General features: G+C 36.8%; 1 protein-coding gene across 1 annotated transcript; it reads left to right on the forward strand.

Annotated features, from left to right (window-relative positions):
• The first annotated feature begins 8,054 nt into the window (after positions 1–8,054).
• LOC128626538 (olfactory receptor-like protein OLF2) lies at positions 8,055–8,894 on the forward strand. The gene has a single exon (XM_053659228.1). It carries the CDS (start codon positions 8,055–8,057, stop codon positions 8,892–8,894), a length of 840 nt encoding a protein of 279 aa, XP_053515203.1.
• The last annotated feature ends 10,076 nt before the right edge of the window (positions 8,895–18,970 follow it).

Below are 18,970 nucleotides of genomic sequence, written 5' to 3' on the forward strand. Positions count from 1 at the left end.
CCAGTTTACATTCTCACCAGCAGTGAATGAGGTTTTCTTTTTTCCACAATCTTTCCAACACTTGTTATTTTTTGTCTTATGAGGATAATAGCCATTCTAACAGGTGTGAGTTGGAATCTGATTATAGCTGTGGTTTGCATTTCACTAATAGCTAGTGAAGTTGAGCATCTTTTTAAATGTCTGATAGCCATTTGTATTTCTTCTTGGGAGAAGCATCTGTTCAGGTCCTGTGCCCATTTTTGAGTTGGATGGTCTGTTTGGTATTGATTTGTATGAGTTGTTTATATATAAGCTAGGTGTAAATTCTGTCAGAGCTGTTGTTTTCAAATATCTTGTATTCGGATGGCTGCTTTTTTGTTCTGTTGGCAGTTTCTTTTGATGTGCAGAAGCTTTTTAGTTTGATATGGTCCCCTTTGTTTCGACCTTTACTTCTCTTGCGTTTGAAGTCAAATTCATAAAATATTCTCTAAGATCAAGATTCATAGCTTTAGTACCTTCTTTGTAATTTAGTGTTTCGGGTCTTAGATTTAGGTCTTTGATTTATTTCAATGTAATACATCACATGAACAAAATAAAGGGTAAAATTACATAATCATATTAAGAATTGCAGAGAAAGCATTTGGCAAGATAACTGTTTATAATTAAAACACTCGATAACATAGAAAGAAAATATACTGACATCATAAAGTCCTTACAGGACTAACACTTGTCTCATATCCTACTCAATGGTGAAAAACTGAGAGCTTTTCCTCTAAGATCAAGAACAGAACAAGATGACCACTTTCAGCACTCTCATTCCATGTAGGACTGGGTGATCTAGCCAAAGCAACCATGCAAGAGAAAGTAATTAAAGACAAACAAATCAAGAAGAATAATAAAATTGTCACTTTTTGCTGATGACATGATTCTTTATAGAGAAAACCTTAAAGACTTCACCCAAAACTATTAGAAACAATAAACAAATACCATCTAAAATTACAGGATACAAAAATAATTGTATAAAAATATATTGCATTCTCATATGCTACAATAACAATGACATTTCAGAAAAAAAGAAAAAAACAATTCCATGTGCAATGGCAACAAAAAGAATAAACTATCTAGGAATAAACTTAAAGGATGTGAAGGGCCCATACACTGAAAACTACAGAGCTTATTAAAAGAAATAAAAAATACAGAAAGAAATGCAAAGATATTTTGTGTTCATGGAAGGGAAGAATCAACATAGTTAAAATGTTCATATTACCCCAAACAATCTACAGATTTAATGCAATCATTATCAAAATTCTAATGACATTTTAAAAGAAATAGACAAGATATTATTGTAGTTGTATGGAACCACAGAAAACCCCAAACAGCCAAAGCAATCTGGAAAACAAAGAACAAAGTTGGTTGCATCACCATCCTAGACTTCAAATTATACCACAGAGTACAATAATTAAAACAACATGGTTGGCAGAAGAACCAAAACACAGTGTGGGAACAGAACTGTGGAACAGAACTGAGAGCTCAGAATAAACCCAAATGCATGTGGGAAAATAAATCTCAATAAAGGAGTCAAAATATTCAATGGAGAAAAGAAAGCCTCTCCAATAAATAGTGCTAGAAAAATTGGAAAGTCACATGCAAAAAGAATGAAACTAGACTGTGTGTCCCCATACACAAAAATTAACTCAAAATGGATCAAAGACTTAAATGTGACTTGAAACACTGAATTACACAGAAGAAATTAATGGACCTTGATCTTACAGAGTATTTTATGAGTTTGACCCAAAGCAAGGAAGTAAAGGCAAGAATAAATGAATTGGACTACATCAAACTAAAATACATATAATTTCCTACATGTATTTCTCAGGGTTTGTATTTGAAAAGGATTGTGGCTGAGGTTCTTTATTTTATTACTTGTTTATAAGTTTGTTTGTTGAAACAATGAAATAACCTTGTAAGGTATCTATTTTTTCTTTCCATCAATATGGCATTTTAGCATGTTAGAATGCTCATAAAAACAAAACATCATAGAACATGGAATCTATACCAGGTACCTACACTGAGATGACTGAGCTTATTCTCTTAGAATTTCCATCTCCACCTGAACTGTGTAGATGGTCCTGCTCTTTATGGTCCTGACACTGAATGGTATGATTTCAATGGGGACACTGGATTAGGGATGTTAATCAGGATTAACCCATGATTTCAGTCCTCTGTGCAATTTTTTCTTAGCAAACTATCCTTTGTAGACCTTTCTTACTCCCCAGTCATTGCTCCCAAAATGCTGACCAATTTCCTTTCAGAGAACAAACCTATTTGTTATTATGGCCATGCCTTGTGGTTTTATTTTTTGTGTGCTTTTCCAGACACAGAATCCTTTACCTTGGCTGCTATGGCATATGACTCCTACATCGCCATCTGTAACCCTTCACTGTATCCTGTTGTGATTTCTGAGGGAATTTGTACATGGTGGATTGTCTTCTCATACATCGGGGGAAACGTGAGCTCTTTGGTACACAAATCCTTTGCACTGATTCTGAAGTACTGTGATAAAAATGTTATGAATCACTTTGTCTGTGATCCCCTTCCCTTCTTCAGCTAGCCTCTGCAGACAGATCAATTAACGAGTGGCATCTCTCCACACAGGGCAACTCAAGGAAAGTGATCTGTTTTATCACATCATCATGTCCTACTTTTTCACTATTTTCTCAGCCTTAAAGTCTTTTTCAGTGGGAAGAGGAAAACCATCTCTCTATGGGCCTCTCACCTGACTTCTGTGTCCACCCATCAGGGGAGTCTTCTTCCAGTATTGGTAAGTTTATCTCAGTTCTACACATGGAAATCCTGAAGCTGAACCTGTTGATTTACAGTTCAACAAACAAACACATACCCAACACCACCAAGAAAGCCACAGGACTGAAGGTAGATTCCTTGTGAGATACAACTTTCTAAGATGTGTCTAGTTCCCTAATCACAAGCTCTAACTGGCAACCTGCAACAGCCCTACCAGCACACACACAAATTCTCTCACAGGAATTATACCGAACACTCATTTTTCACATAGTCCTATGCAGTTTATAGACCCAAAAGTATAAGAAAACATTTAAAGGGTTTAAAATTGTTGCTCAAAGTTAATGACACAATGTACTATCACTGGCTGTCTTAAAGCATATACTAAATACCTCAGAAGAGTATGTATGTGCATCTGTGTGTCATTGATTGTTACATGATTAACTAAGTGAAGGTTGAGAAGACTGCCTAAGCCATTTGAAGCACTTCATAGATGTTAGTCATATATACAGTCTATGTCCGAAATGAAAATCTCAGTATTATACTTAAAAGAAACCAATGAACATGTTCACCTGAACACATGTACACAATATTCACCATTGATTTATTTATAGCAGTATAAATGTGAAAACAACTCAGATTTTCTCAACACATTAAATGAGAGGTTGACAAACTTTTCTTTAAAAAGATAAGAAGTGAATTTTTTGTAAGATTTGTAGACTATAAAATTTTTCCACAACCAGTGAGATTTGCTTTTGTTTCATAAAGGGAAACATCAACAATGTAGAAAGAATTGTTGCATCCCAGCTTCAATAAAACTTTATGTGCTATAGTTTCCTGACCTCTGGTCTATATTTGGTAAATGACTTCATTATAAGTTTGTGGATTGGAAAACTACACAGCAATCAAGATGAATAAAGTACTTCCACATACAGCAGCATAGAGAAATTTTACAAACATAATGTTGAGTGAAAGAAGCCAGAGGAAGATGTATAAAATATTATATGACTTCATTACTGTGTATCTCAGAAACATACAAACTGATCCACCATACTGGACATCAATTTGTGATGGGTGTGGGGACAATTTCTGAGATGCTGGTAATGTTCTTTTTCTTTTGGGCTCATTCTGGGTGCATAGGCCAATGTATTTTTTTCCTCAGCCTCCTCTCTTTCCGTGACTTCCACTACACAACACAACTGGACCCAGAACACAGGTAGGTTTCAATGGCAAGAAGTCAACTCCCTTTGGCTGCTGTCTGCAATTCTTTTGTTCCTTTTTCTTTTCTTTTTTAAAAACATATATTTTATTGATTTGAAAGGGTGAAAACCTACCATCTTTTCAGATCCCCAGCCATCTGAATATGGGGCCCATAAAAATTCAGTCTCTGTTTTTGCTTATCGTTTATCGGGTTTGGCGCATGATAGGCAACATGAACATGGTGTCTTTTCCAGTTTCAGAAACACTTCAAATTGCTAGGGAAAACCAAGGAGGACAATGAGACAGCTCTGTTCTCGAAGGAGGCATTGTTTCTGGGATTCTGAGACACAGTATGGCAGAGTAACAACAGGAGATGCTTCTTGTGGTAATAATATGTCCATTTTAACCCATGGCCTTGGAAATTTTACCTCTGGACTGGGTCGTGTCTTGAGCAGCAAGATGGCAGGAGTGCAACTGGACTAGACTGAAGACCAATCAGAGATGGGTGTCAAACCTACAAGCACAAAGATAATAGCATTGAACTGGCACACAATTCCCCTATAAGACAACTGAAATGTACCTAGATCCAGATTGCTTATGCTTCTAGCTACTATAAGCAGAGATGAGTATGATGTGTGAACTAAAGGGAACTAAAAAGAAGGGAGGTAGTAGAAGGTTTTAGTGAGTCTGATAATGTTCTGTTTCTTGACCTGGATGCTGATTACTAGGATATTTTTTAAAAACAAGTGGTATACTTACCACTTAAGCATTTTCTGTATGTACATGCTATATCATGACTCACCTAAAGAGCAGCTACCATTAGAATGATTCTCAATATTAATATCAAGTATCTGTTTGAATGTGTAACGTCTACACCTCTCACTCACTGATGGAAGTCAGAACTGACTTTCAACTTTGGAAAACTATATGGTAATTTTCTGTTGCAGCTGCCCATAAATCCCACCAGTAGTTTTGTAACCAATAGAAATGAGAAAGTATGTACATACGAAGCTTGTGCAAAAATGGTTGATGTAGCATTATTTGGTATTTGACAAAAACATTTAGCATGGTTATTCATTGGAGGATACTGACACAGCAAAGAGAATGAATAAACTGTCCTCACATGCAATGGCTTGGGGAAACCTCATGTACATAATACTGAATGAAAGGATACAGACGTGAGAGGATAAAAGCAGAATGATGGTGATTCTTTCCACTTTATAAAATCATACTCAACTATTTACCATCTTGGCATCACTTGTGTTAGGGTCCAAAAACAGTTTTTGAAAGCCTAGTTTCTGAATATTGTTCAGAGTTTAAATGCAGGAATTTATAACTTTTTAATCTGTACATTTAAAAATATACATATACATATCTTTAAAAGGACTATGTACTATCAGATTATAGGTGGTTGTAAGATTTCATTACTAATTTTTTAATTTCTAAAAGTTTCTTATACACACGTTTCAAAATATTATTATAAAATTAAAAAACTATACAACTTCCATAAACTATTTTATTAAATGATTGTTTTTTGTCACCAGAAAATTCTGCCCCATTTATCTATCACAGGTATTTGTAGCAGACTTCACTGACTACTTTCCCTGTTCCTGCACCAGAAAGCCACACTGAACTGGTTTTCCTTGGTGACATCATGAGGTGCTGCACTTTGTGATAATCATCCAGGCCTCAGAGCAGAACAGCCATTATCTGGGAGGAGGAGATTATGAGTAGGCTGTTCTCTGTGCAGTACTGTGGGGGGGCACATGTCATATCAGGAAAACACTGTAGATTAGAATATGTTTCTCTTGTTTTCTCTGAAGTCTTCAATTGTGTTGTAAATCTTCCCCCTTAAACACATAGTTAAAGAAAGCTATTCTATTAGAACATAAATTATTTGGGAATGAATTTATATGATCTACTTTTTGACAATATATTGCTCTCCATATTCTAGGTGTAATGGGGAGTGGGAATTACACTACAAAGGCTCCCATGTTTATGAAGGTCACCTTTGGATCCCACTTGAATGGAGTGTCACCTGAGGCAGTGGGCATCCCTGGAGACAGGGAGCACCTGGGGGGAGAATGAGTGTGGGGAGGAATCTGAAGAAGGTGACCAAGGAGGACTGCCTCCTCCACATGTACCCCAGAGAAATCAGAAGATGGTTAGAGCTCTTCAGTCCCACAGGTACAGCACTCTCTTGTGTTTAGCTGGTAGAAAAGTACTTAGGTGGTTTTTCAACACACCTAGCATTTGTTTAAGTCTGTAGTTCTTTCTCAACCACCCTGCCTGTTGTAGAAAAATAACACATGATAAAACATATAATTAATTATACCTGTCACACATTCCTGAGAGACCGTGTACAATGCCCATGGTCCAGACATGGAGATGGAGATATAACCCAGCTCATTTGGGAGGCAGGGCTGATCCCTCCTGCAGACAGACTGGATGGAACACGGAAGTCAGTGCACTGGGAGGGAGCAGGGACTCACTCTTTGTCTGATTTCTGTTTAGATGTCTCTCATTTTTATCTTCCTTGGACTGAATGTATGCCATGAAAACTATAGAGGGTATGAAATATTATACCGAACTTTAAGTACTTTCATCAATCTAATTATTTTAAAGACATATACATAAATGGCAGGAAATATAATGAAATGCAAGCATGGATTGTGGAGATGTAGAATTTTTTAATTTTGATCTCTTATCTGTACTTTGTATATTTTAAAAGAACTATTTACTTTCATTAATGAAAGCAATTTTTAAAGATGTATCTACTGGAACAGATATTCAAATGAGTTTGTTCCAAGGGTTTGGACAACTGCACATGGACATGACATCATTAATGAGATTTTCTTTTCCTGTTCTTCTATCTTCCCCTCTGCTGTCACTATATCCTCACAGAACAGAAAGGGTCACATATGACCTACATGACATATTGACTGGATAAATTATAACAGTGGGACATAGAACACAATTGGCCTCCCAAATACCATTTTTTTTAAACCAAAGAAAGGCAGATTTCAGAGCTACTTGAGGAAAGTAGAAATCAAAGAAAACAATAATCAATATTTCAAATTATAGGGAAATGGAAACATAGTTCAATATGATTTCTCTTTAAATTTACTGGACTGTGGGCAGATGAAGACTTTTGCCACTGACACATCTGTTCTGTTGGTGAATAAACTGTGTGGATTCTAGTTGAATAGAGGAAAGTGACACACAGAGAAATACATCAACTCACTCTGACCTCTCTGCCACCTTTGAGACCAGCATGCCTAGAGTCAGGTCCCAAACATTCTGCTGAAGCTCTGCTTGACAACAGCGGCTGTCAGAGGGAGCATGTTTAGCCCAGGCCTATTCCAGTCTAACTATCATTGATGGGGATGCTCAGCCTCTTCTCCAGGGAATCACCGCCCTCCTGCTCCAGTGGATCCTGAATCACAGATTATCTCTATCCCTGACTATTGAGACTGGAAAGGACAGGAGGGGTTAGAAAGGAACAGGAGAACAGGAGAAAGTTATATCCAGAAACCCACCATATCTCTGCCCATCCCCAATTGTAACAGTGAAGGAAAATATAACAACATAGTCATTATTTGTACCTCTCAACTAACTATGTTTCTCAGTTACAGGACATAACACAGTCTCTGCAGTACTGGAAAACAGCAACAATCTTATCAGAAGATGTGGGTTACTGAACCAATTAGTTTAGAACTATTGCCTCAGCTATGAAAACATCAATTTCTTATTCTCCAAGAAATGAGTAATGAAAACTATCACAAATACTACATTGGTTGGTATGGAAATAGCATGATTTAATATAAAAACTGTGCCACGGACTTGGTAGAATACTATGTAAATGTAAGAGATATTATCATTAACATTTACTGATTTACATTATATTGCATGCATTTGTAAGGAATCAGATTCTCCCATGGAGTTCTACCAATGTTTACTGCTTTTTCTAGTGACTGAAAATAGAAAGAATCAGCAATTTAACTAATAAGATAGATGAGGTTAACACTGCACATCCATTTTCTTCCTTCACAACAGGGGATTTCCAGACATGAATCATGGCCTTTGAGAACTGTACCATCTTTACAGACTTCAAACTCTTAGGACTCTCTGGCAGGCAGGATGTGCAGCAGGTGCCCTTTGTGCTCTTCCTGCTGGTTTATGGCATCACTGTGATCACCAACCTAGGCATGATCCTGCTGATCAACATGGACCCCCAGCTCCACACACCCATGTATTATTTCCTGAGCAATTTGTCATTCAGTGATGTCTGCTACCCCCTCCACTGTGTCCCCCAAATCATGGCAGATTTCTTATCTCAGCAAAAGAAGATTGCATATAATTTATGTGCTGTTCAGATGTTTGTTTTTGGTACCTTTGTAGATGTGGAATGCGTCATGCAGTCTGTCATAGCATATGATCATTACGTAGCCATTTGTAATCCACTTCTGTATACAACAGCCATGTCTGGAAGAGTCTGTACCAAGCTAATGGCTATTGTGTACATCCAAAGTCTGGTGTACTCTGCAATCTTTACCTATTGCACAACTGGGTTGTCATTCTGCAATTCCAATATCATCAATCACTTTTTCTGCGACTTCCCACCCTTATTTGCCCTCTCCACCTCAGACACAACCATCAATGAGATAGTGATGTTCACTTACAGTAGCTGTGTTCTAGGGTTCAGTATTGTCACTGTCCTCCTCTCCTACAGCTACATCGTAATCACCATCCTTAGGATGAAATCAGCCAAGGGCAGACACAAAGCTTTCTCTACCTGTGCCTCCCATTTAACCACTGTGGCTATGTTTTATGGGATACTCCTCTTCATGTATTTCCAACCCAGCTCAAGTCACTCCATGGACACAGACAAAGTAGCCTGTTTTCTACACAGTTGACATTCCCATGTTAAACCCATTGATCTACAGTTTGAGGAATAAGGATGTGAAAAACACTCTGAAAAAAGAAGTTAGCTCTAAATTATGTTCTTAGTGAAGTCCCGTTTTCACCTGAAGTGTTTATTTGAAGATTCTGAGAGCTATAGTTCAGGTATTTGATATGCATTATTATGGGTTCACCAGTGCCTGATGTTAAGTATTTTTTCATTACTTATCACTGTGTCTAAATTAAACATAGGGACCAGATTATTGACCTTAATTCATTCAGGAGTTTGATGTTCATTACTATTGATTCACCATGGCCCAATGATAAGTATTTTCCTTTATTTATCATTGTGTCTCAATTAAAAATAGGAAATAGTTATTATTGATCATAATCTTCTCCCCAACTAAGGGAGACTGGTAATAGGTAAACTTCACTGTTTTTAAAAGAGGATTTTATCCCTCCTTTCTCTATTAACAGGTTGAGTCCTAGTGAGACATCATGGGCTGAGCAACCCCTCTACCCATGCCAATTCAACTCACCCTCCCAAGGTTCCATTTTTTTAAACAATGAGCATAATAAACTTGCTCATTTAGGGGGAGTTCATGGGTTAAAATGTTTGTTTTTTTTTTGTCTTATTCTTATGTCATTGTCTCACTCTATAAATGTTGCATCATAACACTTACAAGTAGTAAATAAATAAATAAATAAGAATTAAAAAAAACCTTTGGTTTGAACTGAAAGTTTCATTCATGCATGACACTTTCCATTCTTGTTCACAAACATTTGTATCTGACTACTGACAATGCCATGGGTCCAGGATGTTTTTGTTGCACCAATGAATAATGTCCTGTGCAAAACTGAAGCAATAAAGAGCCTTTGTAATTATTCTAAAAATACTGAGCTCCCTTCATTTTTTTATTCTATGCTAATATGTTCATCTTAGACAAAGTTCATCAGTTCTCCTTGTCTTTTGGCCTAGTCTGAATAAGTTTCAGGGACTGGGATCACATGCACAGAACTTCCTGGATCCTCTATTCCTCATCATTCTGCCCCCAATTTATTAACAAATATCCAAAGGATCAGGAGCTGTAGATTCATCTTGCTCCTCAGAGTATTCACATCAGTCTATGGATTTCCCTTCTTGCCTTCAATGGGGAGAAGAGACATGACCCTAACAAAAAATGTACAGAAATGTATGAAGGGGAAGTTGGGCTTAATAACACTGGGACCTCCTCAAGGTCACTGGAAAAGAAACTCCAGAAACCCGCATCTAGTATGTGGTTTTAACACATACTAGTTAAAACAAAACTTTTAAAAAATGAATTGCCCAACTGATACAGGTAAATTATAAAGGCATAGTTATAAACAAAAGTATGTGTTCAATGGAAAAATAGTAGAATTCCATTTGTAATGATTTTACATTTGTTGTCTGTTCATCTCTGAAATAAATTGGAACCATATTTTACACACAACTTTAATAATGATCATTTCTGAGTATGTCATTGCTATTCCAATAGGCTAATTAAATTAATTGCTTGTGTTGTTCTCCCTTGCAGTCAATTAACAATCACCAGCTAATGAAAAACAAAACACAAGATTCCAATGAGTGACTATTTTATTTTATGTGTTCTCAGGAAGGGAACAAGTGGACATTGTTTTCTGATTCCAGAAGGACAGGGTACTGGGTGATAGAAGGTTTCTTCAGGTCCTCATCCCTAGTGTTATCTATGCCTATGGTGTATGAAAAATGCTGAGTGTCATGTGCTTCCAAGCATGATAAGAATAAAAGAGGACATTAAAAGCATGTGATTGTCAGCAGGTAACTTGCCTTCAATTACTGATTGGAGAGAGTTTTAAGACAAAAGTAATTTATTACTCTTACCCTTTTTTTTTCTTATAATATCAAATAATTTAATTGCTGTTCATAGAATATTTAACCCATTAGAACCTCTGATCATTATCCAAACCCCTCCCACTCTCTATTACTTTCTAAAAAACATACATTTATGAAACATAAATGTATTCATATGTATAAAATGAAATCTCTTTATTTTGTATAAATTTGGATTAGATGGTCATGATTCATATATATGTTCAGGTGAAAAATATCCCATTTTAAATTATATTTTTCTCTTTAAAGATACTAAAATAATAGCTTTTACATATACTCAGTAAGTGGAATTGTTCTCTTTGTGTCTTATTTTCATTTTAAGGGAATGATCAAATGAGTAAAAGGTTAAGATAAGAACTGGACTTTGAAGTGAGACACACCTGAATGCAAATTTGTTCAAAATCAACTCAAATTGTTTCCTGTCCCCAGCAAAGTCAATAAAAAGCAAAAGAGGAGAAAAAATTCTTTCTTGTTATCTGTGTAACCCTAGAGAACTTAATCCTGTTAAGCTTTAGTGTCCTCATCTCTTTATCATAGATTTAATATATATATTATGAAGAGGAATATATATATATATATATATATATATATATATATATATATATAATCATACATTTATGATTCTTGAAGAGAGTTTCTAAGATCATACAGAGCCAACCATCGGCTCATCAGGAGCTAAAGCCCTGGTGCTGAAAGAAGACACTGTGCCCTTGCTGGACTCATGTCAGGAAGTGAAGACTCCAGGATCCACCCTCATCTGCAGTAGAGCCTTCTCACCCCATGGTCAGATTCCTGTGTGTATCCTAGCCTCAGAGATTGTGGGGCTCTCTGCCATCCACCTAAGAACTTGTCTATCCTGACCCTGCCTTCACTCTTAGAGCTGACTGGAAGTTTTCTCATGGCCACCCATGCTGGCCACACCATTCCCATGTGCAGGCCAATCTGGACCCATTCTATAAATTTAATCCCAGACCCCACACTGCCAAGAAATGAGTTCAGATCATTAATCCCAGAGTACCTCATGTCATACTGTTCTGTTTGTCCCTATCCCAAGGACTATGGCTATCATGGCACAATTAGCTACAAAGAAACCAATAGTCATCTATTACAATGAACTCATACTCTGGACTTTTTCTGTTCAGTATTTAGAAAAAAGCATTTGATTCTCTCACTCATAGGTCACCATTTCATTCTTCCCTATTGAAACCCTACTTAGGCCACAGCCCTATCTCACCACTGATATACATAGACAAGTCCCTTTTTTTAAAGATAGTTTCCCTTGCAATAAAAGCTACTGTAATCTAGATTATAACCCAACATACCTTTTCACTATCAGAAGGCTTTCCTCACTACTCCATCCTCTCTCCCTCTACTCAAACTCACCTGAGATATACAAGATCTGTCCAGAAGGTATCTAACCATGGAATATGAAAAAGAGACATTTTTTGAAGAAGTCGCAAGATATAAGAAACATTGGACAATAAGAAGGACAAAGCATCTCAGTCTCCAGCAAAGTAGGTACCTTGGGACCTCACACAGTTCTCCCAATAGCCATCATCACCAGTGTTATATTTTTCTGAATCTCTTTGACGGTTCAAAATCTCTTCCAGTTCAAAGCTGATTTTAGTTTGGAAAGTCTATAAATCCCAGGGTGTCAAATCTGGGCTGGAGGGGTCTTAGTCACCTGAATGATCAGATGTTTAGTCAAAAAACCTGCAGGAGACATGATGCACCAGGGAGAACATTGTGTGATGAAGCTGCCAATCACCAGTTGCACATAGTTGCAGCCTTTGGAGTCATCCCAACAATTTCCACAGGAATGTTCAGCTTAACATAAAATTTGATGCAGATTCCTTGCTCTACTCACTCAGTCATTTTGAATGTGATGGCACAGCAGCACACATGCTCACTCAATGGCATCTACTGCCCCCACTGACTAGTGCAGGAAGTGGTCATTGTTCACACAGGTGAGTTTTATTCCAGTCTCTTTGGCTGACAACTACATCAGTGTGGCACAAACTGTTCGCTTTGTGTTAACAGTGGCTGGACATTTTCCATGCATGCCTCGTATACCTTCTTTCAACTTACAGTCCTAACTTCAGTCGGGTTCATTCCCAAGAAGTCAACCACACTGTGATCCCACCATCTGTAGGTTCCTCTTCCCATCTCTAGCTCCTGAACATAGTCTCCTTCAGTAATTTTGCGTAATCAGTCAGTGTTATATGTCAAATTCTTAACCATAGCTCTCTATTTTTGCTCAGGTATTAATATCTCGAAGCACAAGCACTACCCGGGATGACAGTTAGTGTCTTTGTATAATAATCCAAGCAAGTAGCTGTGTGTGGTAAAAATCTGGTCAGCAAAATTTGTTAAATAAAAACTGAAATAATTCTCATGGTATCTATAAGTGTGTGGCTCCATATTAAGAGGCAGCATACTCAACGGAGCTTGACATCTTCTGTAGAAACACACTCTGAACTGCGGAGGCAATGACAACAATATTCAGTCAGAGTGGCCCTCCCATCTCACTCTACCTGTGACCTTCAACAAACCACTCTTTTTCAACCTCAAGTTGCACTCAGTCAAATGAAGGGCTAAAAGTGAATAGTCTTAATGATCTATTCAAGTTACTGCATCCTGAATTATATTAACATGAGTCTATCACTGCACATACCCATTGAGCTTGATTGAGACAATGGCAGATGGCTGGGAATACACTCATAACAATGGAATACATTACAGCTGTAAGCCAACCAGACCTGAACTGGAAGTGGCAGTGATAGAAAGTTTGGGATGTAGGAGTCCCACCACCATCAAGCTGGTCTACTTAACAGGCCTTCCATTCTGCATTTTCATTGGGAAACACTTTATAAAAGTGAACATTCAACTTCGTTGGTTGTCAGAAATATCAAATACTCCAAATAATGGCCACAATTAAAGGAAAAGATACTGTTACTTATTGTGAGGATGTTCAACAAGGCACCCACACAGGGGTAGTGTGTTATGGCCAGGTGGATTGGCAGACTTCATGGAAAACTGTATGATGGTATTTACTAAATCTGAGTTTTATATACACACACACATTTTCAACTCCTGGTTTTATATAGAAGATAAATGGGTATTTGTGTCTACCAAAGGGTATTACAAGAGTGTTCACACTGAAATTATTGGTAATAACAAAAGAGAAAACAACTCAGGGCCTACCATGCACATTAAAGTAGATCAGTAAATAATGATGTAGTTCTACAAAAGAATGTCGTACACCAATGGGATCCCTCTTTGAAACTGAATGCAACAATGTGAGCAACTGTGTAACTGCCTACAGCAGCACATGCTTTACGTGTCTGCTTGTGCTCACTTCAAATCTATTCTACTGTGATAATAATGAAACATGTAATTACTCCTTTGGATGAAGAGACTAGTGATTTAAGAAGATTTCTGGTACTCTGACCTGTGTAGCTCAGTTTCTTGTGTGTCATATGCAAAATGAAAAGTCACCAGTTTGATTCCCAATCATGAACCAGGCCTAGGTTGCTGGTTTGGTCTCCTGTCAAGGCATGTACAAGAGGCAGTGAACTGGTGTTTCCCTTTCAAAGTGATGTTTCCCTCTCTTACTCTCTCCTTTCCCCTCTTTCTAAAAACAAATCAAAATATTTTTTAAAAAGGATATCCTCAAATGGATGGCTTTGGTGATTCTGGTAGTGTTCTATTTGTTGTTCTGTCCTCATCACAACGGTGTTTATTTTAAGTTTATCTAGCTATATACCTATCACTTAAGTAATATCATGCACAATACATATCAAAAATATTATCCAGAAAGTAAATCTATATATGCACCATTAGGTTCTAAGAAACTTCAGAAATTTATTGTTGTAAAAGGTTTAGTTCCAGTGCTTCCTTTTCTACAATAAAGTTCAGGATATTCTTGGAAAATTTTTGAGGGAATTTCAAGGAATATTTCTATGATAATATGTCACTTTGCTCATAAATGATTACTGTATTTTGGAGTAAATGTATCTTATTAATAATATGAGCACTTTCTTTTTTAATTGATGTTCAACTACAGTTGTTTTCATTTTCTCCCACTACTCCAGCCCACATCCCCTATCTTCTCCTCCCATCCTCAATCCTACCACCCTTTGACTTTGCCCATGTATCCTTTATGTATATATGTTCATTGATGACCATTCCCCTATTTTACTTCATTATTCCTCTCTCCTCTTTCCTCTGGTTACTGACAATTTGTTCTTTATTTCAATGTTGTTGGTTATGTTTTGCTTGCCTGTTTATTTTGTTGGTTGTGTTCCACTTGTAGATGAGATCATATGGTATTGTGTTTCAACTCCTGGCTTATTTCACTTAGCATAATGCTCTTCAGATCCATCCATGCTGTTGCAAAGAGTAGGAGCTCCTTCTTTCTTTCTACTGCTTGGTATTCCTTTGGGTAATTGTACCATAATTTTTTGATCCACTCATTTACTCATAGACATTTAGGTTGTTTCCAGTACTTGGCTATTGTCAACTAGGTCGCTATGATAGTTGGGATTCTTAGGTTCTTTTGAATGGATGTTTCAGGATTCTAAGTGCATAATCCCAGCATGGAACTGCTGAGACAAAAGGCAGTCCCATTTTCTGTTTCCTGAGGAAATCCTTAGTGTTTTCCAGAGTGCATTCCCAGCAACAGTGCAGTAGGGTTTCCTTTTCTCCACAACCTCGCTAGCACTTGTTGTTTGTTGATTGGTTATACTGGCCATTCTGACCGGTGTGGAGTGATATCTCATTATGGTTTTAATTTGAATCTCTCTAATGGCTAGCGTCCTTTCATGTGTCTTTGGGCTTTCTGTATGTACTCTTTGGAGAATTCTCTGTTCATGTCCTTTGCCCATTTTTCCTCTGTTCCTCACCCATGTCCTTTGCCCATTTTTTAACTGAGGTGTCTCTCTTCCTGGAGTGGTGTCCTGTGAGTTCTTTATATATTTTGGAGATCAAAGCCTTGTCCAAGGTATTATTTGTAAATGCATTTTCCCAAATGGTAGGTTCCATTTTCATTTTGCTGCTTCCTTTGGCTGTGCAGAAACTTTTTATTTGATAAGATCCCATTCATTTATTGCTTCCTTTATGTCCCTTGCTCTAGGGGAGATATAGGTGAAAATATTTCTGCTTGGAATATCTGAGATTTTTCTGACTATGTTCTCCTCTAGGACTTTTATGGTGTTGCCACTTCTATTATTGTTTCCAGGAACAGGGGGATTAGGGAAGCTCATTTCCTTTGGTGCCATTACCAAGCAAAAACTCCCAGAAATGGAAGTGCTTGGTCATAAAGCAGTTTTCTTTTTAATTATTTAGTGAACTCCATACTGCTTTCTGTGTGGCTGCACCAATCTGCAAGCTCACCAACAGCACATGAGATAGTACTCTTCTGCATATCAAAAAAATACAAATGGTTGTAAGAAAATAGTATAAACAACTATATGCTAACAAATTGGACAATTAGGAGGAAATAGATACATTCCTAGAAACATACAATCTTTCAAAACAGAATTTGGAAGAATCAGAGAATCTGAATAGACAGATTACAACTAGAAAATTGAAGCAGTAACCAAAAAACTTCCAACAAACAAAAGTCCTGGACCAGATGGCTTCACAGGTGAATTTTACCAAACATTGAAAGAACACTTATTTCGTGCAACTTGTATGAATTCAGTGAAAATCTCTAAAAGACTCTAGTTTACTTATTGCCTCTAGTTTTCCACTTCTGTATCAAATAATGAGTTTCTTAGAAACAACTCAGGATGTACGTATCATAACATATATGATAATATATGGTGATTATTACACATCATAAAACATCTCACTCTGATAAAAGGCCAAAATTGACTTTATTTTCAGTCACATTTATATGCTCTTAAAGTTCACTTTTTAGAATTTATTTTAAAGAAGAACCTAGCTATTATAAATTATGTATGTAGAATTTTTCTCATATCAAAATTTTAGGGTATAAAGATTCTCTATAAACCTATAGGATACTAGAAAAAGGATAAACAAATTGATGTAAAAATGTTGCATTGACATTACTCAGAATAACTATTTGCATTTAAGCTATATTTATTCTGATGTAATTTTTGTTTGAATATTAAAAATCTCATAAGAGACAACAAAGTCTAGTTTTCCCTAATCATCATGATTATACTCAGTTTTTCTGTGTTTACAAAATCTTTATTTTGTAAAAATAATTAATGTGAGAGTATTTGTATACGCATGTGTTTGTGTGCAACTTGAGTAGTTATTTTTATAAGTTACTAGATGGAAACAATATACCTGTATAAAATTTGGTGAGCTGGAAGTAAAGAGTGCTCAGTGTAGTCATAATACTATTGCTAAGTACAATACTAGGCAATACTAGGTAGGGAGGGACAAAAGCAACACTTTACAAAGGCCCATGTTTCTTTCTCAATCACCCAGCCTGCAGAGAATAACAGATGATAGAACATCTGTTATACCTGTCACTTGTTCCTGAGAGACCAGCACCCAGGTTCAGACACAGCCATGGTGATATAAGCCAGATGACTGAGGGGACAGTGCTGAACCCTCTGGCAGACAGACCGCAGGCAACAAACAAATCCGTGATCTGGAACAGGTACAGGTTTTAATTGTGGTTTTCTCATTTTTATTTTAGCTATCTTTAGCTTTTTATCTTTATCTGACCTAAAGCTTGTTATGAAACTAATGGAGGGAAAGAAATATTATACAAATATTTACTTACTTTTATCCATCTCATTATTTTAAAGACATTCATAAATAGCAAGGAAGAATAAAATGTATTATTTATGAAGGTGGTTGGACATATTTGGTTTTTAATCTTTTACCTGTACTTTTACATATTTAATAAATATTTTCAGTTTCAAATAAATTTTAAAAATATCTTTACAAGCACAGACAATTAGATGAGTTCAGACCAAGATTTTTGGAGAGTTGTATATGTATACTACATCATCATTCAGATGTAATTTTTTGTTTATTCTACATTCTGCTACATTTTCTCATATTTCCACAGAATAGAAGAGGTCACATACTATATTATATATGATATTCTGGTTTGTGACAGCATTTAAAATAGCACAGCAGAAGACAGAAATTAATTGATCTTCCAAGGACCAACTCTTTTTAAGCAAAGGAAAGCAGATTTCAGGGATTCTCAAGAAGAAGAAGATCAAGAACACAGACAAGCAATTTTACAATTTCTAGGGACTTGGGATGGAGCCCAGTTCAGCTGTAAATCTCTCTGAGGTTATGGGACCATGGACACATGAGGACATTACCTTGTATCTTGCACATTTGTTCTTTTGGTGAATAGATTAAGTGGACTCTAGCAGATTAGAACAGGGAGTCTCACACAGTAATCCCCACTTGCCTCTGGTTCACTTGTTCTACCAGGATGCCTACTATCATGTCCCTACACACCTCCCCCAAGTAGGGCTATCAGAGGGGGCATAGTTAGCCCTACATGTTCCAGTGTGTGCACTCTAACCTATCATCCACGGGGACCCCTCCAACTTCTTCTCTAGTCAACCCTCCCTGCTCTGGGAGCCCTGAGTCACAGACTATCTTTATCCCTTGTTGACTGAGGCTGGATAGGACCAGGGGATAATGGGGAGGTGGGGACATGATACGTCAAGAAACAAGCCAGGGATCTGCCAGCTTTACAGTACTGGATAATGAGGGGAAAAATCAAGAAATATATTCATCATCTGTATGCCTCACTTCATTATGTTTCTTTATTGCAGAATATGACAACACTTCCACTGTGTCAAGAAAAGAAACAACCTTGTAATTACATATGGGTTATCTGAACCAAATCATTCTAAGACCAATTTGGTCAACTCTGAGGACATCAATTTTTTAATCTATAAAATAAAAAAAAATACTACAAAGTTAGGTAAGGAAATAAATGATTTCTTTTGCATCAAAGTGTTCTGCCTATTCTATATAAAGCTGTATTATTATCATTTTATAATCTTCATATTAAATTGGCAATATTGCAGAGAGTCAGATTACTTACATAGAATGTGCATTGTTGAGCTCTTTTTCTAACTGCTGACAAATAGAAGGAAACACCAGTTTAACTGCTTAGACACTCAGATAATTAGGCCTCCACTTGCATTTCCTTTCTCCACAACCAGGGGTTTCCAGACATGTTTC

The sequence above is a fragment of the Artibeus jamaicensis genome, unplaced genomic scaffold (genome assembly GCF_021234435.1).
Source record: "Artibeus jamaicensis isolate MK-2021 breed Jamaican fruit bat unplaced genomic scaffold, CSHL_Jam_final scaffold_614, whole genome shotgun sequence".
Taxonomy (NCBI): Eukaryota; Metazoa; Chordata; class Mammalia; order Chiroptera; family Phyllostomidae; genus Artibeus; species Artibeus jamaicensis.

Coding starts and splice junctions, on each gene's coding strand:
- LOC128626538 (XM_053659228.1), top strand. CDS start 8,055: ATGGCCTTTGAGAACTGTACCATCTTTACAGACTTCAAACTCTTAGGA.